The sequence below is a fragment of the Salmo salar genome, chromosome ssa04 (genome assembly GCF_905237065.1).
Source record: "Salmo salar chromosome ssa04, Ssal_v3.1, whole genome shotgun sequence".
NCBI classification, from domain to species: Eukaryota; Metazoa; Chordata; class Actinopteri; order Salmoniformes; family Salmonidae; genus Salmo; species Salmo salar.
The window spans coordinates 18,715,982-18,730,445 of NC_059445.1; the positions used below are offsets into that span (position 1 = coordinate 18,715,982).

General features: G+C 43.9%; 2 protein-coding genes and 1 long non-coding RNA gene across 3 annotated transcripts in view; 2 read left to right on the forward strand and 1 right to left on the reverse strand.

Annotated features, from left to right (window-relative positions):
• The window catches only part of LOC106602437 (oocyte zinc finger protein XlCOF29-like), a 395,249-nt gene that overhangs the window by 301,188 nt on the left and 79,597 nt on the right, over positions 1–14,464 (forward strand). The gene's annotated exons all lie outside the window — the stretch shown is intronic.
• LOC106602446 (zinc finger protein 18-like) lies at positions 507–10,791 on the reverse strand. The gene is made up of 3 exons (XM_014195101.2): positions 10,507–10,791; positions 2,301–2,431; positions 507–2,100 (listed from the first exon to the last, which is right to left on the reverse strand). Exons 1-3 carry the CDS (start codon positions 10,754–10,756, stop codon positions 1,009–1,011), a joined length of 1,473 nt encoding a protein of 490 aa, XP_014050576.1. The 5' UTR covers positions 10,757–10,791; the 3' UTR covers positions 507–1,008.
• LOC106602488 (uncharacterized) lies at positions 10,535–12,433 on the forward strand. Its single transcript, XR_001328228.2, has 2 exons — positions 10,535–10,821; positions 11,086–12,433. It is a non-coding gene; the product is annotated as an uncharacterized lncRNA (long non-coding RNA).

Below are 14,464 nucleotides of genomic sequence, written 5' to 3' on the forward strand. Positions count from 1 at the left end.
TTGTGCCCAGTAGAAATGAATGGTAAATGATGTATTGTGTCATTTTGGAGTCACTTTTATTGTAAATAAGAATAGAATGTTTCTAAGCACTTCTACATCAATGTGGATGCTACCATGATTACAGATAATCCTGAATGAATCTTAAATAATGATGAGTGCTAAAGTTAGACGCATAAAATAATCTGAAACTCAACCAAAACAAACATCAAATGCATCCAATAATTTTTTAGAGTCACACTCTTGATGTAATCATTGCATGCTAGGAATATTAGACCAAAAACTACTTTTTTGACTACTTTAATACACTTAAGTGAATTTGACCCAATACTTTTGGTCCTTTAAAAAGGGGGGACAATGTACCAAAAGTGCTGTAATTTCTAAAAGATTATATGGATGAAAATACATACGCTCAAATTAAAGCTGACAGTCTACATATTAACCTGTCATTTTCAAATCCAAAGTGCTGGAGTACAGGGCCAAAACAAGTCTCAATGAAAGTCTAAGAATGAAAAGGCACATTTTGTGTTTATTAAATAAACAAGTGTTAAATACACCATATGAAAACCACACATACACGTCTAAACTAAAATTCTCCATGAATTTGATAAACCGCATAGATTTGACCATTAAAAGTATCTTGGGAAAGTAGATGAATGGAAGAAATTAAATAGGCATTTGTGAACATCATATAGCCTACACAGTACAAAGACAATATGTAACACACATTTTAGGCTTATATATCACACAATGTCTGAATGAAATATTCTACCCAGGAATATTCTACACTGAAATCTGTTAATCTCTTTATTCCAAATCTGTGGGTCTTCTGCTGACAACAATAAAAATGTATCTTTGTCTTTAATACAGGGTTTGAGCTAAACGTCAGAAGCTATCGAGTGGAATGGTTACTCTGCTGGTGTATCCTGAGGTAGCTCCTCTCTGAAAACCTCTTCCTGCAGTGAGTAAAGGCGAACGGCCTTTCTCCCGTGTGGACCTTCAGCTGCATTTTCACCTGGTTCTGGTGGGAGAACCTCTTCTCACACTGGGGGCAGCTGTAGGGTTGTGGACCCTATGGTGCCTCTTTAGACTGGAGGAGTGGGAAAAGCGCATAGGACACTGGATACAGCTGAAGGGTTTCTCCCCTGTGTGGACCCTCTGGTGCCTCTTCAGGCTGCCAGCCTCAGCAAAGCGCATATCACACTGGGTACAGCTGTAGGGTTTCACCCCTGTGTGGACCCTCTGGTGGATCTCCACCTTCTGGGAGCAGCTGAAGCCTTTGTTACAGAACATGCAGAGGAAACGTTTATCTTTACTATTGTCCGATGTGGCTCCCCCTCCTTGAGCCTGGACTCTAGCCCTGTCGTTTGAGTTCAGCACCTGATCAAAAAGGACGCAGCCGTGTAAATCAGAAGGTCCCATCAACGTGGACACTGGATCACGATCCCTGAACACATTTAGATTGGTCTCTAAGCTTTCCCTGTAGTCTAAGAAGTCACTAGTGTTGCCCTGTGACTGTCCTCCTAAATGAGTCTTGTCTTCATTCCATGTCAGAGGAGCATCATCCTCCACTTTCACAGTCACCTCATCTACGACCAGACCTTCCCCTTTCTTATCTAGGCGCCCTTCAGAGTATACACTACCACTACTGTACTGGTTCCAGTCCCCTCTCATTAGATTATTCTGTGTATCTAAGCCCACAGGCATGTCAGCAGGTATCATCTCTGTCTCTGCAGCATATGAACAGGATGGCTCATTGCCAGTCTGTAACGCATCACCTGAGTCCCGATGGGACAGAACTGTCCTCGGGCTCAGGTTCCCGTGAAGTAAATTCTCTGAGCGAGGAGCAGGGCAGTCCAGTCGCAATAGCCCCGTTAAAGTCTCTGTTTCTGTGTCTGTCTCTGACTTGAGGGCGGCGTTCGACGTGCCACTGACCTCCATGATGCTGCATCGGGTCCTGGGGGGCGCTGGGGCGGTGGTGGGGTTCTCCATGGCTACAGGGGGCGTTTCAGCTGCTCCAAGCTGGATGTCTCTGCTTTGCCGTGGGTCCTCCTCTCCTTCAGACCTCTCCTGCTTGACCCCAGGACCTGCAGCCTCTGCAGACTAACACAAGAAGAGAGGAGGTTATTATCGGTACATGAGTTGCATTGGATAACAATCTAGTAAAGAAGTCTCACAAGCTTCCCTATGGCAGATAAATAAGGATGTACATGTAAGCAAGTGAATAGCTGAGGGGAGCCTTTCTGAAGTAAACTGGCCACATTTCATGTACTGTAATTTTGATGTAATACTGTTACACTAACCTCTATCATGATAACATGCTGGGTTGAGGTTCCACTCCCCTCATCAACAGTGATTGGTTGGTCGTGTCTCCATGTATTGTGTTCCGCTGGCTTCACAGAGATCCTGTTGCCTCCAGTGAGATGTCCTTCACCTGAGAGAGTGATTGGGGGTAAAGAGGTGGTTAAGTTAGGTAATGTCAATGCTCAAAGCTATATTATACACTATTGACAGTTTTGACACCGAGTACAGTTACATACACACAATAATGTGATTATTGTGGATAGTCAGATTTACGGAAGTCCAGAGAGGACATAAAAATAAATTAAATAGTTACCTCAAGATCACGACATAAGTTATTTTGTCGAGGTCATGAGATAAAAGTACCACGCATCATCCACTGATTAGTTCAGATGCACGATAACCACTTCATCAAGAAGCCCTGTGGCTGTGTTGATCGCAATGCGGGGCATTTAAGCCCTGAACAATGCCTGACAGGCAACACGGTCTCCCAGGCTGCACCATCTCCCAGGCTGCATGTCACCCCCAAGACCACAGCCAATAGCATGCAAGGAAAAATGCAGCTAACTTTTCTAGCCTTGTGAGCTAGCTAGTTAGGTACATAGTCTTGTTAGCAAGCTAGCTTGTTATCAACTCTGGTTGTTAGCTTGCACAACTGATATGTATATAATTATTAGCGGAAATAATGTTTTGTGGATAATATATATATTTACAGTGGGTGAGCTCCATTCCTGACAGGCTGATCAGATTAAATTTCAGCCTCAGAGGCTGATAAGTCAGGATGCTGCCTTGGAGGTGGTTTCATAGGTAAGGCTCCTTGCAGGCAGATTAGCTGTCATAGTGCTTTACGGGCAGATGTATATCTGATCCAGGGGTTGAGCTCTATTCCTGGCAGGCTGATCAGATTCCGTAACAGCCCCAGAGGCTGATAAATCAGAATACTGCCTTCAAGGCTGTTTGATATGTGAAACTCCTTGCAGACAGCCTACTAGGCAGCATTCTGTCTCATCAGCGTCTGAGGCGGCTAATGAATCTGATCAGCCCGCCAGGAATAGAGCCCACCCAGTCTTGATCATACACATAATGCACTGACTAGTCTGCCTGCAAAAAGCGTCAGTTATGAAACTGCCTACAAGGTAGAATCCTGACTTATCTGCCTCAGACTGCGATTTAATCTGATCAGCCTGTCAGGAATGGAGCTCACCCACTGTAAATGTAAATATTATCCATAAAACAGGAAGTGCCCCTTACAATTATACATCAGTTATGCATGCAAACAACCAGCATATACAGTACCAGTCAAAAGTTAATGCACCTACTCATTCCAGGGTTTTTCTTTATTTGTACCATTTTCTACATTGTAGAATAATAGTGAAGACATCAACTATGAAATAACACGTATGGAATCATGTAGAAACCAAAAAAGTGTTAAACAAATCAAAATATATTTTGTATTTGAGATTCTTCAAAGTAGCCACCATTTGCCTTGATGACAGCTTAGCACACTCTTGGCATTCTCTCAACCAGGTAGTCACCTGAAATTCATTTGAATTAAGAGGTTGCCTTGTTTAAAGTTAATATGTGGAATTTCTTTCCTTCTTAATGCATTTGAGACAATCAGTTGTGTTGTGGTAAGGTGGGGTGGTATACAGAATATAGCCCTATTTGGTAAAAGACCAAGTCCCTACTATGGCAACAACAGCTCAAATAAGCAAAGAGAAACAACAGTCCATCATATCTTTAAGACATGAAGGTGTGTCAATCCGGAAAATGTCAAGAACTTTCTTCAAGTGCAGTCACAAAAACCATCAAGTGCCATCACAAAAACCATCAAGCGCCATCATAAAACTGGTTCTCATAAGGACCGCCACAGGAAAGGAAGACCAAGAGTTCCCTCTGCTGCAGAGGATAAATTCATTAAAGTTAACTGCAACTCAGATTGCAGCCCAAATAAATGCTTCAGAGTTCAAGTAACAGACATCTCAACGTCAACTGCTCAGAGGAGACTTTGTGGATCAGGCCTTCATGGGCGAATTGCTGCAAAGAAACCACTACTAAAGGACACCAATAATAAGAAGAGACTTGCAAGGGCCAAGAAACACGACAGTGGACATGAGACCGGTGGAAATCTGTGCTTTGGTCTGATGAGTCCAAATTTCTGATTTTTGGTTCCAACCGCTGTGTCTTTGAGACGCAGAGTAGGTGAACGGATCTCGGCATGTATGGTTCCCACCATGAAGCATGGAGGAGGTGGTGTGTGGGTGCTTTGCTGGTGACACTGTCAGTGATTTATTTAGAATTCAAGGCACACTTAACCAGCATGGCTACCACAGCATTCTGCAGTGATATGCTATCCCATCTGGTTTGCGCTTAGTGGGACTATCATTTATTTTTCAACAGGACAATGACCCAGCACACCTCCAGGCTGTGTAAGTGCTATTTGAACAAGAATGAGAGTGTTGTAGTGCTACATCAGATTACCTGCCCTCCACAATCACCCGACCTCAACCCAATTGAGATGGTTTGGGATGAGTTGGACTGCAGAAGGAAGGAAAAGCAGCCAACAAGTGCTCAGCATATGTAGGAACTCCTTCAAGACTGTTGGAAAAGCATTCCAGGTGAAGCTGGTTGAGAAAATGCCAAGACGATGCAAAACTGTCATTAAGGCAAAGGGTGGCTACTTTGAATTCTCACATATTAAATATATTTAGATTTGTTTAACACTTTTTTTGGTTACTACATGATTCCATGTGTTATTTCATAATTTATGTCTTCACTATTATTCTACAATGTAGAAAATAGTAAAAATAAAGAAAATGAGGAATGAGTGTGTGTCCAAACTTTTGACTGTTACTGTAAAACAAGCTGTCTACCTAGTTAACAAGACTAGACAAGTTACACTGCCTTCAAAGTATTCACACCCCTTGACTTTTTCCACATTTTGTTGTTACAACCTGAATTTGAAATGGATTAAATGTAGATTTTGTCGTCACCGGCCTACACATAATATTGACATTGTCATTGCGTTTTGGGACAACAGAAGTACATTCATTCCCATTGGAACGCAGCGTTTGCCTCACAGCATTGCTGTTGCAGAGTGTTCTGTGTGGTGCAGACGACACTACAGTGGTAGGCTTGATTACCAACAACGACGAGACGGCCTATAGGGAGGAGGTGAGGGCCCTCGGAGTGTGGTGTCAGGAAAACAACCTCACACTCAATGTCAACAAAACAAAGGAGATGATCGTGGACTTCAGGAAACAGCAGAGGGAGCAGCCCCCCATCTACATTGACGGGACAGTAGTGGAGGGGGTGGAGAGTTTTAAGTTCCTCGGCGTACACATCACGGACAAACTGAAATGGTCCACCCACACAGAGAGCGTGGTGAAGGCGGCGCAGCAGCGCCTCTTCAACCTCAGGAGGCTGAAGAAATTCGGGCTTGTCACCAAAAACACTCACAAACTTTTACAGATGCACAATCGAGAGCATCCTGTCGGACTGTATCACTGCCTGGTACGGCAGCTGCTCCGCCCATAGCCGGAAGGCTCTCCAGAGGGTAGTGAGGTCTGCAAAACGCATCACCGGGTGCAAACTACCTGCCCTCCAGGACACCTACACCACCCGATGTCACAGGAAGGCCAAAAAGATCATCAAGGACAACAACCACCCGAGCCACTGCCTGTTCACCCCGCTATCAACCAGAAGGCGAGGTCAGTACAGGTGCATCAAAGCGGGGACCGAGAGACTGAAAAACAGCTTCTATCTCAAGGCCATCAGACTGTTAAACTGCCATCACTAACATTGAGTGGCTGCTGCCAACATGCTGACTCAACTCCACCCACTTTAATAATGGAAAAATTGATGTAATCAATTTATCACTAGCCACTTTATATTATATAATGTTTACTTACCCTACATTACTCATCTCTTATGTATATACTGTACGCTATACCATCTACTGTATCTTGCCATCTTGATGTAAGATATCACTAGCCACTTTAACAATGTCACTTCATATAATGTTCTCATACCCTACATTGCTCATCTCATATGCATATACTGTACTCTATACCATCTACTGCATCTTGCCTACGCCGTTCGGCCATCACTCATTTATATATTTGTATGTACATATTCGTATTCATTCCTTTACACTTGTGTGTATAAGGTAGTTGTTGTGAAATTGTAAGGTTATATTACTTGTTAGATATTACTGCATGGTGGAACTAGAAGCACAAGCATTTCGCTACACTTGCATTAAGACCTGCTAACCATTTGTATGTGACAAATACATTTGATATCTCCAACATATGCATCATATTGTATGCATAGACTTGACAGAACTAGTAGAAAAAGGTGAATGTTTTACTTTTGTTGCACACAGAGGAAAAAATGTTGGATTGCATAATGAAAAAGTTGGACAGCCGAATAAAGCAAATTGATGCAATGATGCTGTGGGTCAGGCTTCACTTCACTTGCTCTCTCGGCTGGTGCTAGCATATGGCAGATCAAATACACAGCTGAAACGCAGATTAAGGTGTTTATATGCTCTAATAATATTAAAAGATTGCTCAGAAAGCCAGGTTATTTTAATTGCCGTATGATTGATTAGATTTGGACATTATACTGACAGGGGCGGATATCCCGGGGGGGACGGGGGACACACGACCCCCCCATCCTGGGAAAAATATGATTTGTCCCCCCCAATATATCCCTGTAAACATAACTATGTAATTTAAATAATATTAATAATACGCAATGAAAGCAATTGTGCTGATTGTAATCACTTAATAGCGCGTTTTTAAGTTTCAAAAGATTGCGACCCCCCACCCTTTGCCTCACAATGGTTTGAACCACTGCCAGTTCCTTAGTTGGCAAGGTAACAGAGGGGTCGTGTCTACTGTCTGAAAGGCACTCAAAGCACGTAACTGACGTGAGGTTCATCCAGTCAATCGCGCCATAGCAATGTTTTGTTTTATGTTGGCAGGGTTCACACACACACTAGCTGAATTTGCAGAGCTAGCGCGCAAATATTAACTATTAAGGTAGCTAGTACCTATTCCATTTATGTGGCGTCGTCAAAGATGGAATCTTTGCTATCGTCAATTTATTCCAAGATCAGCATGCAGATGTAAGTTAGTGCTTCAAAGTCCCTGTGATAAGGTTAGCGATAAACTGAAGTCCAAACTGAACAGAACTACACTCTGTTCTACCATTGTCTTAAATATATTTAATGGTGTCGTTGCAAAAGCTAAATTGTCGCAAGGGAACTTTTATTTATTTTTTCACCTTTATTTAACCCCGGTAGCAAAGATTATAGCAAACACCACTGAAACGGAATTGGTGCTCATTAGCTTTGCAAATTCAGCTATTGTTGGAAGCCAGCCAATATGAAAAAAAACAATTAAAATGACAAAAGGTTGCAGCATATGTTGTGTAAATGGTGAACTCATACAGCTGTCAACTCTTGTCACTGCAATCCGTTTCACATTTTTAGCTACCTTTTAGATCGAAGCCCATATAGAATGATAGAAGATAAGATGATAGAAGCCCATCTCCTACTGTAAATAACCTACACACTGTGTGTGTGTGTGTGTAGCCAGCCAGGTAGAAAAATGGCAGAAAAAAATAAAAAAGACGGACATCAGAGTATTTTTCAGTACTCCGAAACGCAAAGTAAGAACCCTAGTAGCCTAATATCTCAAAGACTAGTTGATAAAATGTTCATAAGAAAGAAGTGAAATGCTAATGGAAATGTTTCACAATGATGTCATTAGGCAGAGCAGGAGCAGATGGCACACAGACAGCAGAGTTGGGGACAGATATGCAGGGACAGACTGGCAGAGACAGGGAGTCTCAGGTAAGTTTGTTGAGTCTTTGTTTGGCAACATTATGAAAGGTTCTCAATTTTTTTGACTTGTAAAATAGGAACATAATTGGAAAATGCCATGGATACCCCCACTCTCAACTTAAACTGGTGACTGAACTAAGATTTGTTAAAGGCAATGGTATTGCTGTGATTAGTTGTGTAGTTTTGGGTACCGGTAGTTAGGAGTACGGCAAACACCTTATTTCTTTGGTTCCTCAATATATACTGCTCAAAAAAATAAAGGGAACACTTAAACAACACAATGTAACTCCAAGTCAATCACACTTCTGTGAAATCAAACTGTCCACTTAGGAAGCAACACTGATTGACAATACATTTCACATGCTGTTGTGCAAATGGAATAGACAACAGGTGGAAATTATAGGCAATTAGCAAGACACCCCCAATAAAGGAGTGGTTCTGCAGGTGGGGACCACAGACCACTTCTCAGTTCCTATGCTTCCTGGCTGATGTTTTGGTCACTTTTGAATGCTGGCGGTGCTTTCACTCTAGTGGTAGCATGAGACGGAGTCTACAACCCACATAACTGGCTCAGGTAGTGCAGCTCATCCAGGATGGCACATCAATGTGAGCAGTGGGAAGAAGGTTTGCTGTGTCTGTCAGCGTAGTGTCCAGAGCATGGAGGCGCTACCAGGAGACAGGCCAGTACATCAGGAGACGTGGAGGAGGCCGTAGGAGGGCAACAACCCAGCAGCAGGACCGCTACCTCCGCCTTTGTGCAAGGAGGAGCAGGAGAAGCACTGCCAGAGCCCTGCAAAATGACCTCCAGCAGGCCACAAATGTGCATGTGTCTGCTCTAACAGTCAGAAACCTACTCCATGAGGGTGGTATGAGGGCCCGACGTCCACAGGTGGGGGTTGTGCTTACAGCCCAACACCGTGCAGGACGTTTGGCATTTGCCAGAGAACACCAAGATTTGCAAATTCGCCACTGGCGCCCTGTACTTTTCACAGATGAAAGCAGGTTCACACTGAGCACATGTGACAGACGTGATAGTCTGGAGACGCCGTGGAGAACGTTCTGCTGCCTGCAACATCCTCCAGCATGACCGGTTTGGTGGTGGGTCAGTCATGGTGTGGGGTGGCATTTCTTTGGGGGGCCGCACAGCCCTCCATGAGCTCGCCAGAGGTAGCCTGACTGTCATTAGGTACCGAGATGAGATCCTCAGACCCCTTGTGAGACCATATGCTGGTGCGGTTGGCCCTGGGTTCCTCCTAATGCAAGACAATGCTAGACCTCATGTGGCTGGAGTGTGTCAGCAGTTCCTGCAAGAGGAAGGCATTGATGCTATGGACTGGCCCGCCCGTTCCCCAGACCAGAATCCAATTGGGCACATCTGGGACATCATGTCTCGCTCCATCCACCAACGCCACGTTGTACCACAGACTGTCCAGGAGTTGGCGGATGCTTTAGTCCAGGTCTGGGAGGAGATCCCTCAGGAGACCATCCGCCACCTCATCAGGAGCATGCCCAGGTGTTGTAGGGAGGTCATACAGGCACGTGAAGGCCACACACACTACTGAGCCTCATTTTGACTTGTTTTAAGGACATTACATCAAAGTTGGATCAGCCTGTAGTGTGATTTTCCACTTTAATTTTGAGTGTGACTCCAAATCCAGACCTCCATGGGTTGATAAATTGGATTTCCATTGATTATTTTTGTGTGATTTTGTTGTCAGCACATTCAACTATGTAAAGAAAAAGTATTTAATAAGATTATTTCATTCATTCAGATCTAGGATGTGTTATTTTAGTGTTCCTTTTATTTTTTTGAGCAGTGTACATTTACCATATTACAACGCAGGCTATGTGTTACAGCACTACTTTTGGTGTCCCCCTCAGGAATTGCTCTTGAGAAAATTTCATGTAATTGTCCCCTCCAAAGTTGATATCAGATTTTCACCCCTGTATACTGATTAAGATAAACAGAGTGCGTTTACATGATTATTGCATAATCGGCCTACTGCCATAATCAGTTTAATATCGAATTATTACTGTGCATGTCAACGTACTCACTGTCTGGAATTGGCGAGGATGAAACACTAAGCATAACTTATTGATGTACTATTTATAGATCGATTGGTCATGTCCATGCATCATATTGTTTTCAATTAGTAAATAATAGTAAATACAGCACATAAATAATCTGGTTAGAATATGATAGTGTCTTTGCAAAATAGCTAAATAATCAGTGGGATTATAGCATACTATCCAAAAATGGACCAAGACCCAATTCTGGTTAACACATCTGAAGTCACACATGCGCAGACGGGAAGGGGTCGACAGGCCCCGCAGCTTCAGCTTCCTGCAAAATGTACCTCTTGCAATTCCTCTGTATCGGTCGAGGATCTTGACACTACTGGGAAGGACGCGCTCCCGTGCCACCTTCAGTTCCAATAGCTGTAGTTTCCTCCGCAATCCCCTGTTTTCTTTCTGGCTTTGAGTTATTTCCAAACGAAACACTGCATAGTCGTCGTCTACGAGTTTACAGATCTCTGCCACGGCTGCATTCGCTAGAACCTCCATGATGGAGGCTATTTGAGTGTGAAAAACCATACAATTAGCCATTGTTAGCAGCTAGCGTTACCTAGATAACATATCAACCAAGTCCTGTCTCCAACGCGAATTATGGGGTAAGTATGTGACGGTGTGCAGTTAAATGGTGTTAATAAACGTCTAAATAATAACACAAAACGCTGACGTGGATAAAGTTCTCGGTCACTGTTCTCTTCTTTGGTATTACGGCGGTTTGTAAACAATTGTTAGAGGTGCATACCGCCACCTACTGTACAGGGTGGTAAACCATAGAAAAAAATAAACATTTTAGGAAAGGGGGGGGGAACTACATCATACAAAAATAGACCCATAAAAAAAATACTTTGTTCTTCGGCATGCAGATCACTGACAACCTGAAATGGTCAATCCACACACAGTGTGGTGTTGCACCTCTTCAATCTCATGAGGCTGGCCCCTAAGATGCACCATTGAAAGCATCCTGTATCTCCGCCTGGTATGACAATTGCACCGTCCGCAACCACAGGGCTCTCTAGAGGATGGTGCGGTTAGCCCCTCGCATCACCAGGTGCACACTGCCTGCCCTCCAGGACATCTACAGCACATGGTGTCACAGGAAGGCCAAGAAGATCATCAAGGACCTCAGCCACCCGAGGCACGGTCTGTTCACCCGCTACCGTCTAAGCGGTGGAGACAGTACAGGTGCATCAAAGCTGGGACCGAGAGACTGAAAAACAGCTTCTATCTCCAGGCAATCAGACTGTTAAATAGTCACCAAAGGGTGTGGTTAAATGAAAAAGGTATGCGCACTGTTCTTTGAAATAGGGTCGTGCTTATTACATTACACATCAAATCTCCTATGAAAAGTATCTTTAAAGCTGAGAGCAGACTTGTTTAGAAAGAACAGTGTTAGCAAGAATTGAGTAGAAAACAATATGACTTTATTCCCTCTACATCACCTCCAGTAAGCTAAATATTAAACTGTCCTTGTTCTAGCCTAGGTTTACTGTCTCTCTAAAAACAGGTATTTACTCAAGCCTGTTTCAAATGACAAGTTACCAAAGGGTTAATGAGAGGTATGTGATTGATTACCCTCTTACCTCAAGACACTTCACATGAGAACTATCCCAGACATCCCCTGTGTGCATCTCAAGCCACACTGCTACGATTTCTCCCGGTTGTGGACACTCCTATGTCTGGTAAGGTTAGTCAGGAAGGAGAAGCTCTTGTAACAGTTTGCACTTGAAGGGCCTCTCCTTGGTGTGAACGGTCTGGTGCTCCCTGAAATAGTCTGCCCTAGCAAAGCACTTCCCACATGTGGTGCAGTAGTAGGGCTTGTCTGCATCTGTCCTACTGCTTGGCCTCCCACGTTGTGACCCAATGACACCAGATGAGGTAGAAGCAGGAGTCTTTGAGCTCCGTCCTTGACCTCTAGCCATTGTTTGGGTGTTGTTGGGATTGTGTGCTGTGTTATAGGCTAGGTACCTCTTGTGGTGAATGCCCATCCTGACCCTGTCTGTATTGGTGGGGTAACCATGGTCCTCATGGACTGCAAACACAAAATGTACAGAAGAGCATATAAAGGTTTATATAAGGAACTCTACTGTAAACACAAACATGACATATTATAAAATGTTAACCACAGTCAAGCCCATCTCTAACACTGTGATTCAAGTACCTAACAATATGGAGCCATTGGAATTTATTATAAAAATTGTCCATATATGTTGATTCAAGAATTAAGTATAATGTTTTGGTTAGACTGAGAAGGGAAACTCAGTCCCTGCAATGATATAAAAACCACCAAGTCAGTCAGTACAGAGTCAATTTTGTATTTTAATTTCAACAAAATGGTAATATTGTGAAGTACAGTACTTATATTGCACAAAATGATACATGACCAGAATAACTTTTCTCCCTATGGTAATACTTTATCCTTTGTGTAAATTTAGGTACCCTCACTTTGATAAAATGCATTTTAGAACACATTGAAAAAGTTTCAACATTACACACTGCTTCACTACATTAATAAACATGAATTAGGCCTCAGTGCTAGCTGTGCCATAAGATATTCTGGGTTCGAGTCTAGGCTCTGTCACAGCCGGCTGCAACCGGGAGACCCATGGGGCAGCGCACAATTGGCCCAGCGTCGTCCGGGTTAGGCCGGCAGGGATGTCCTTGTCCCATCGCGCTCTAGCAACTTCTGTGGCGGACCGGGCGCCACAGTGCACGCTGACGTGGTCGCCAGGTGTACAGTGTTTCCTCCGACACATTGGTGCGACTAACTTCCGGGGTAAGTGGGCATTGTGTCAAGAAGCAGTGCGACTTGGCTGGGTTGTGTTTCAGAGGACGCACGGCTCTCGACCTTCGCCTCTCCCGAGTCTGTACGGGAGTTGCAGAGATGAGACTGTAACTACCAATTGGATGCCATGAAATTGTGGAGAAAAAGGGGTAAAAGTAACCAAAAAATAAAAAACATGAACATGAATTAAGGCAATATCATTGCCTCATTTTAAAACACTAGCATCAAACAGGACAAGGTTGTCACTTTTCATCAGTAAATCATTTTTACAGACACCATCACACCAACCATCACCATATCATCTACTCTGCCTCATCATACTCATTCTTTCCTCAGTTCACCTCATCCAGTTCCCTAATACAACCAAAAATAACAGAATTAACTACAAACTAGCTGATACTACATTACATGTCACCATACGTTACACTACACTTACATTACTAGTACTACATGACATGTTACTATACTCTATACGCAGGCCATGTGCATTTTCGGCTGGTGTATCCTAAGGTAGCTCCTCTCTGAGAATCTCTTCCCGCAGTGCGGACACACAGGCCTCTCTCCTGTGTGGACCATCAGGTGCCTCTTCAGCTCGTGCTGGTGGGAGAACCTCTTCTCTCCTGTGTGGACCCTCTGGTGCCTCTTCAGGTTGGACGAGTCTGAAAAACTGGCCCGGCACAGATGGCAGCCAAACGGTTTCTCCGAAGTGTGCATCCTCTGGTGGATCTTCACCTGTTTGGGGAAACTGAAGGCTTTCCCACAGAATGAACACGGGAAGCGCTTCTCTTTGCCACCGGATCTACTGATAGCGTTACTACTAATATAATTTGTCAATGGGCTTGTGTAGCAATTTAGTGTTTAGGCACTGGCATTGTCTGAGGTCTGGTTTAACATTAGGAGAGTGTGCGGAGGACGAAGGCCAGGAAGTGTTGTCGCAGGGTCCATGTTCCAGTTGATAGATCCTATAGAAGGCAGGCTGAAGGCAGCACCTGTTAGGGGGTTAACTTGAGGAGCTGTCAGCCTCTCTGAATCACAACTATTGGAGCAGGACGGAGCATTGATGGCCGATTCTGTGTCTATTCTCTCCTGCCGCGAACCGACACATCCCCATCCCTGCAGACCAAATCTACACCCCACTCTGGTCTCAGCCAGTCTGTTGTCATGGAGACTAAGTTTGGTTGTTGTTTTGTGTTTGACAGTCTGTTTCTGGTTGTGGTTAACTGTGTTGTTCCCCAGCCCAAAGTTGAGGACGCTGTCCCATCCACTGACCTCCACTATTTCGCCTCTGGTCCTGGCATGCTCAGTGATGTTGTCCCCCGGGCCCTTGGCTGCACCCATCTGGGTCTGGGAATCCAAGATGGCCTCCCAGTCTCTTTTGTTAGCCTCCAGCCAACCATCTGCAGGAAGAGGTTACAAAATATACTTCACGAACATGGTAGAGAACTCTACATATGGAGTTT

What these genes read in the sequence shown, in the direction of transcription:
- LOC106602446 (XM_014195101.2), bottom strand. Translation starts at nt 10,756, where the DNA reads ATGGCTAATTGTATGGTTTTTCACACTCAAATAGCCTCCATCATGGAG. An exon ending in ATACAGAGGAATTGCAAGAG is followed by an intron (nt 2,432 to 10,506) that starts GTACATTTTGCA and finishes TCACTCTCTCAG; the next exon opens with GTGAAGGACATCTCACTGGA. An exon ending in AGCATGTTATCATGATAGAG is followed by an intron (nt 2,101 to 2,300) that starts GTTAGTGTAACA and finishes TTCTTGTGTTAG; the next exon opens with TCTGCAGAGGCTGCAGGTCC.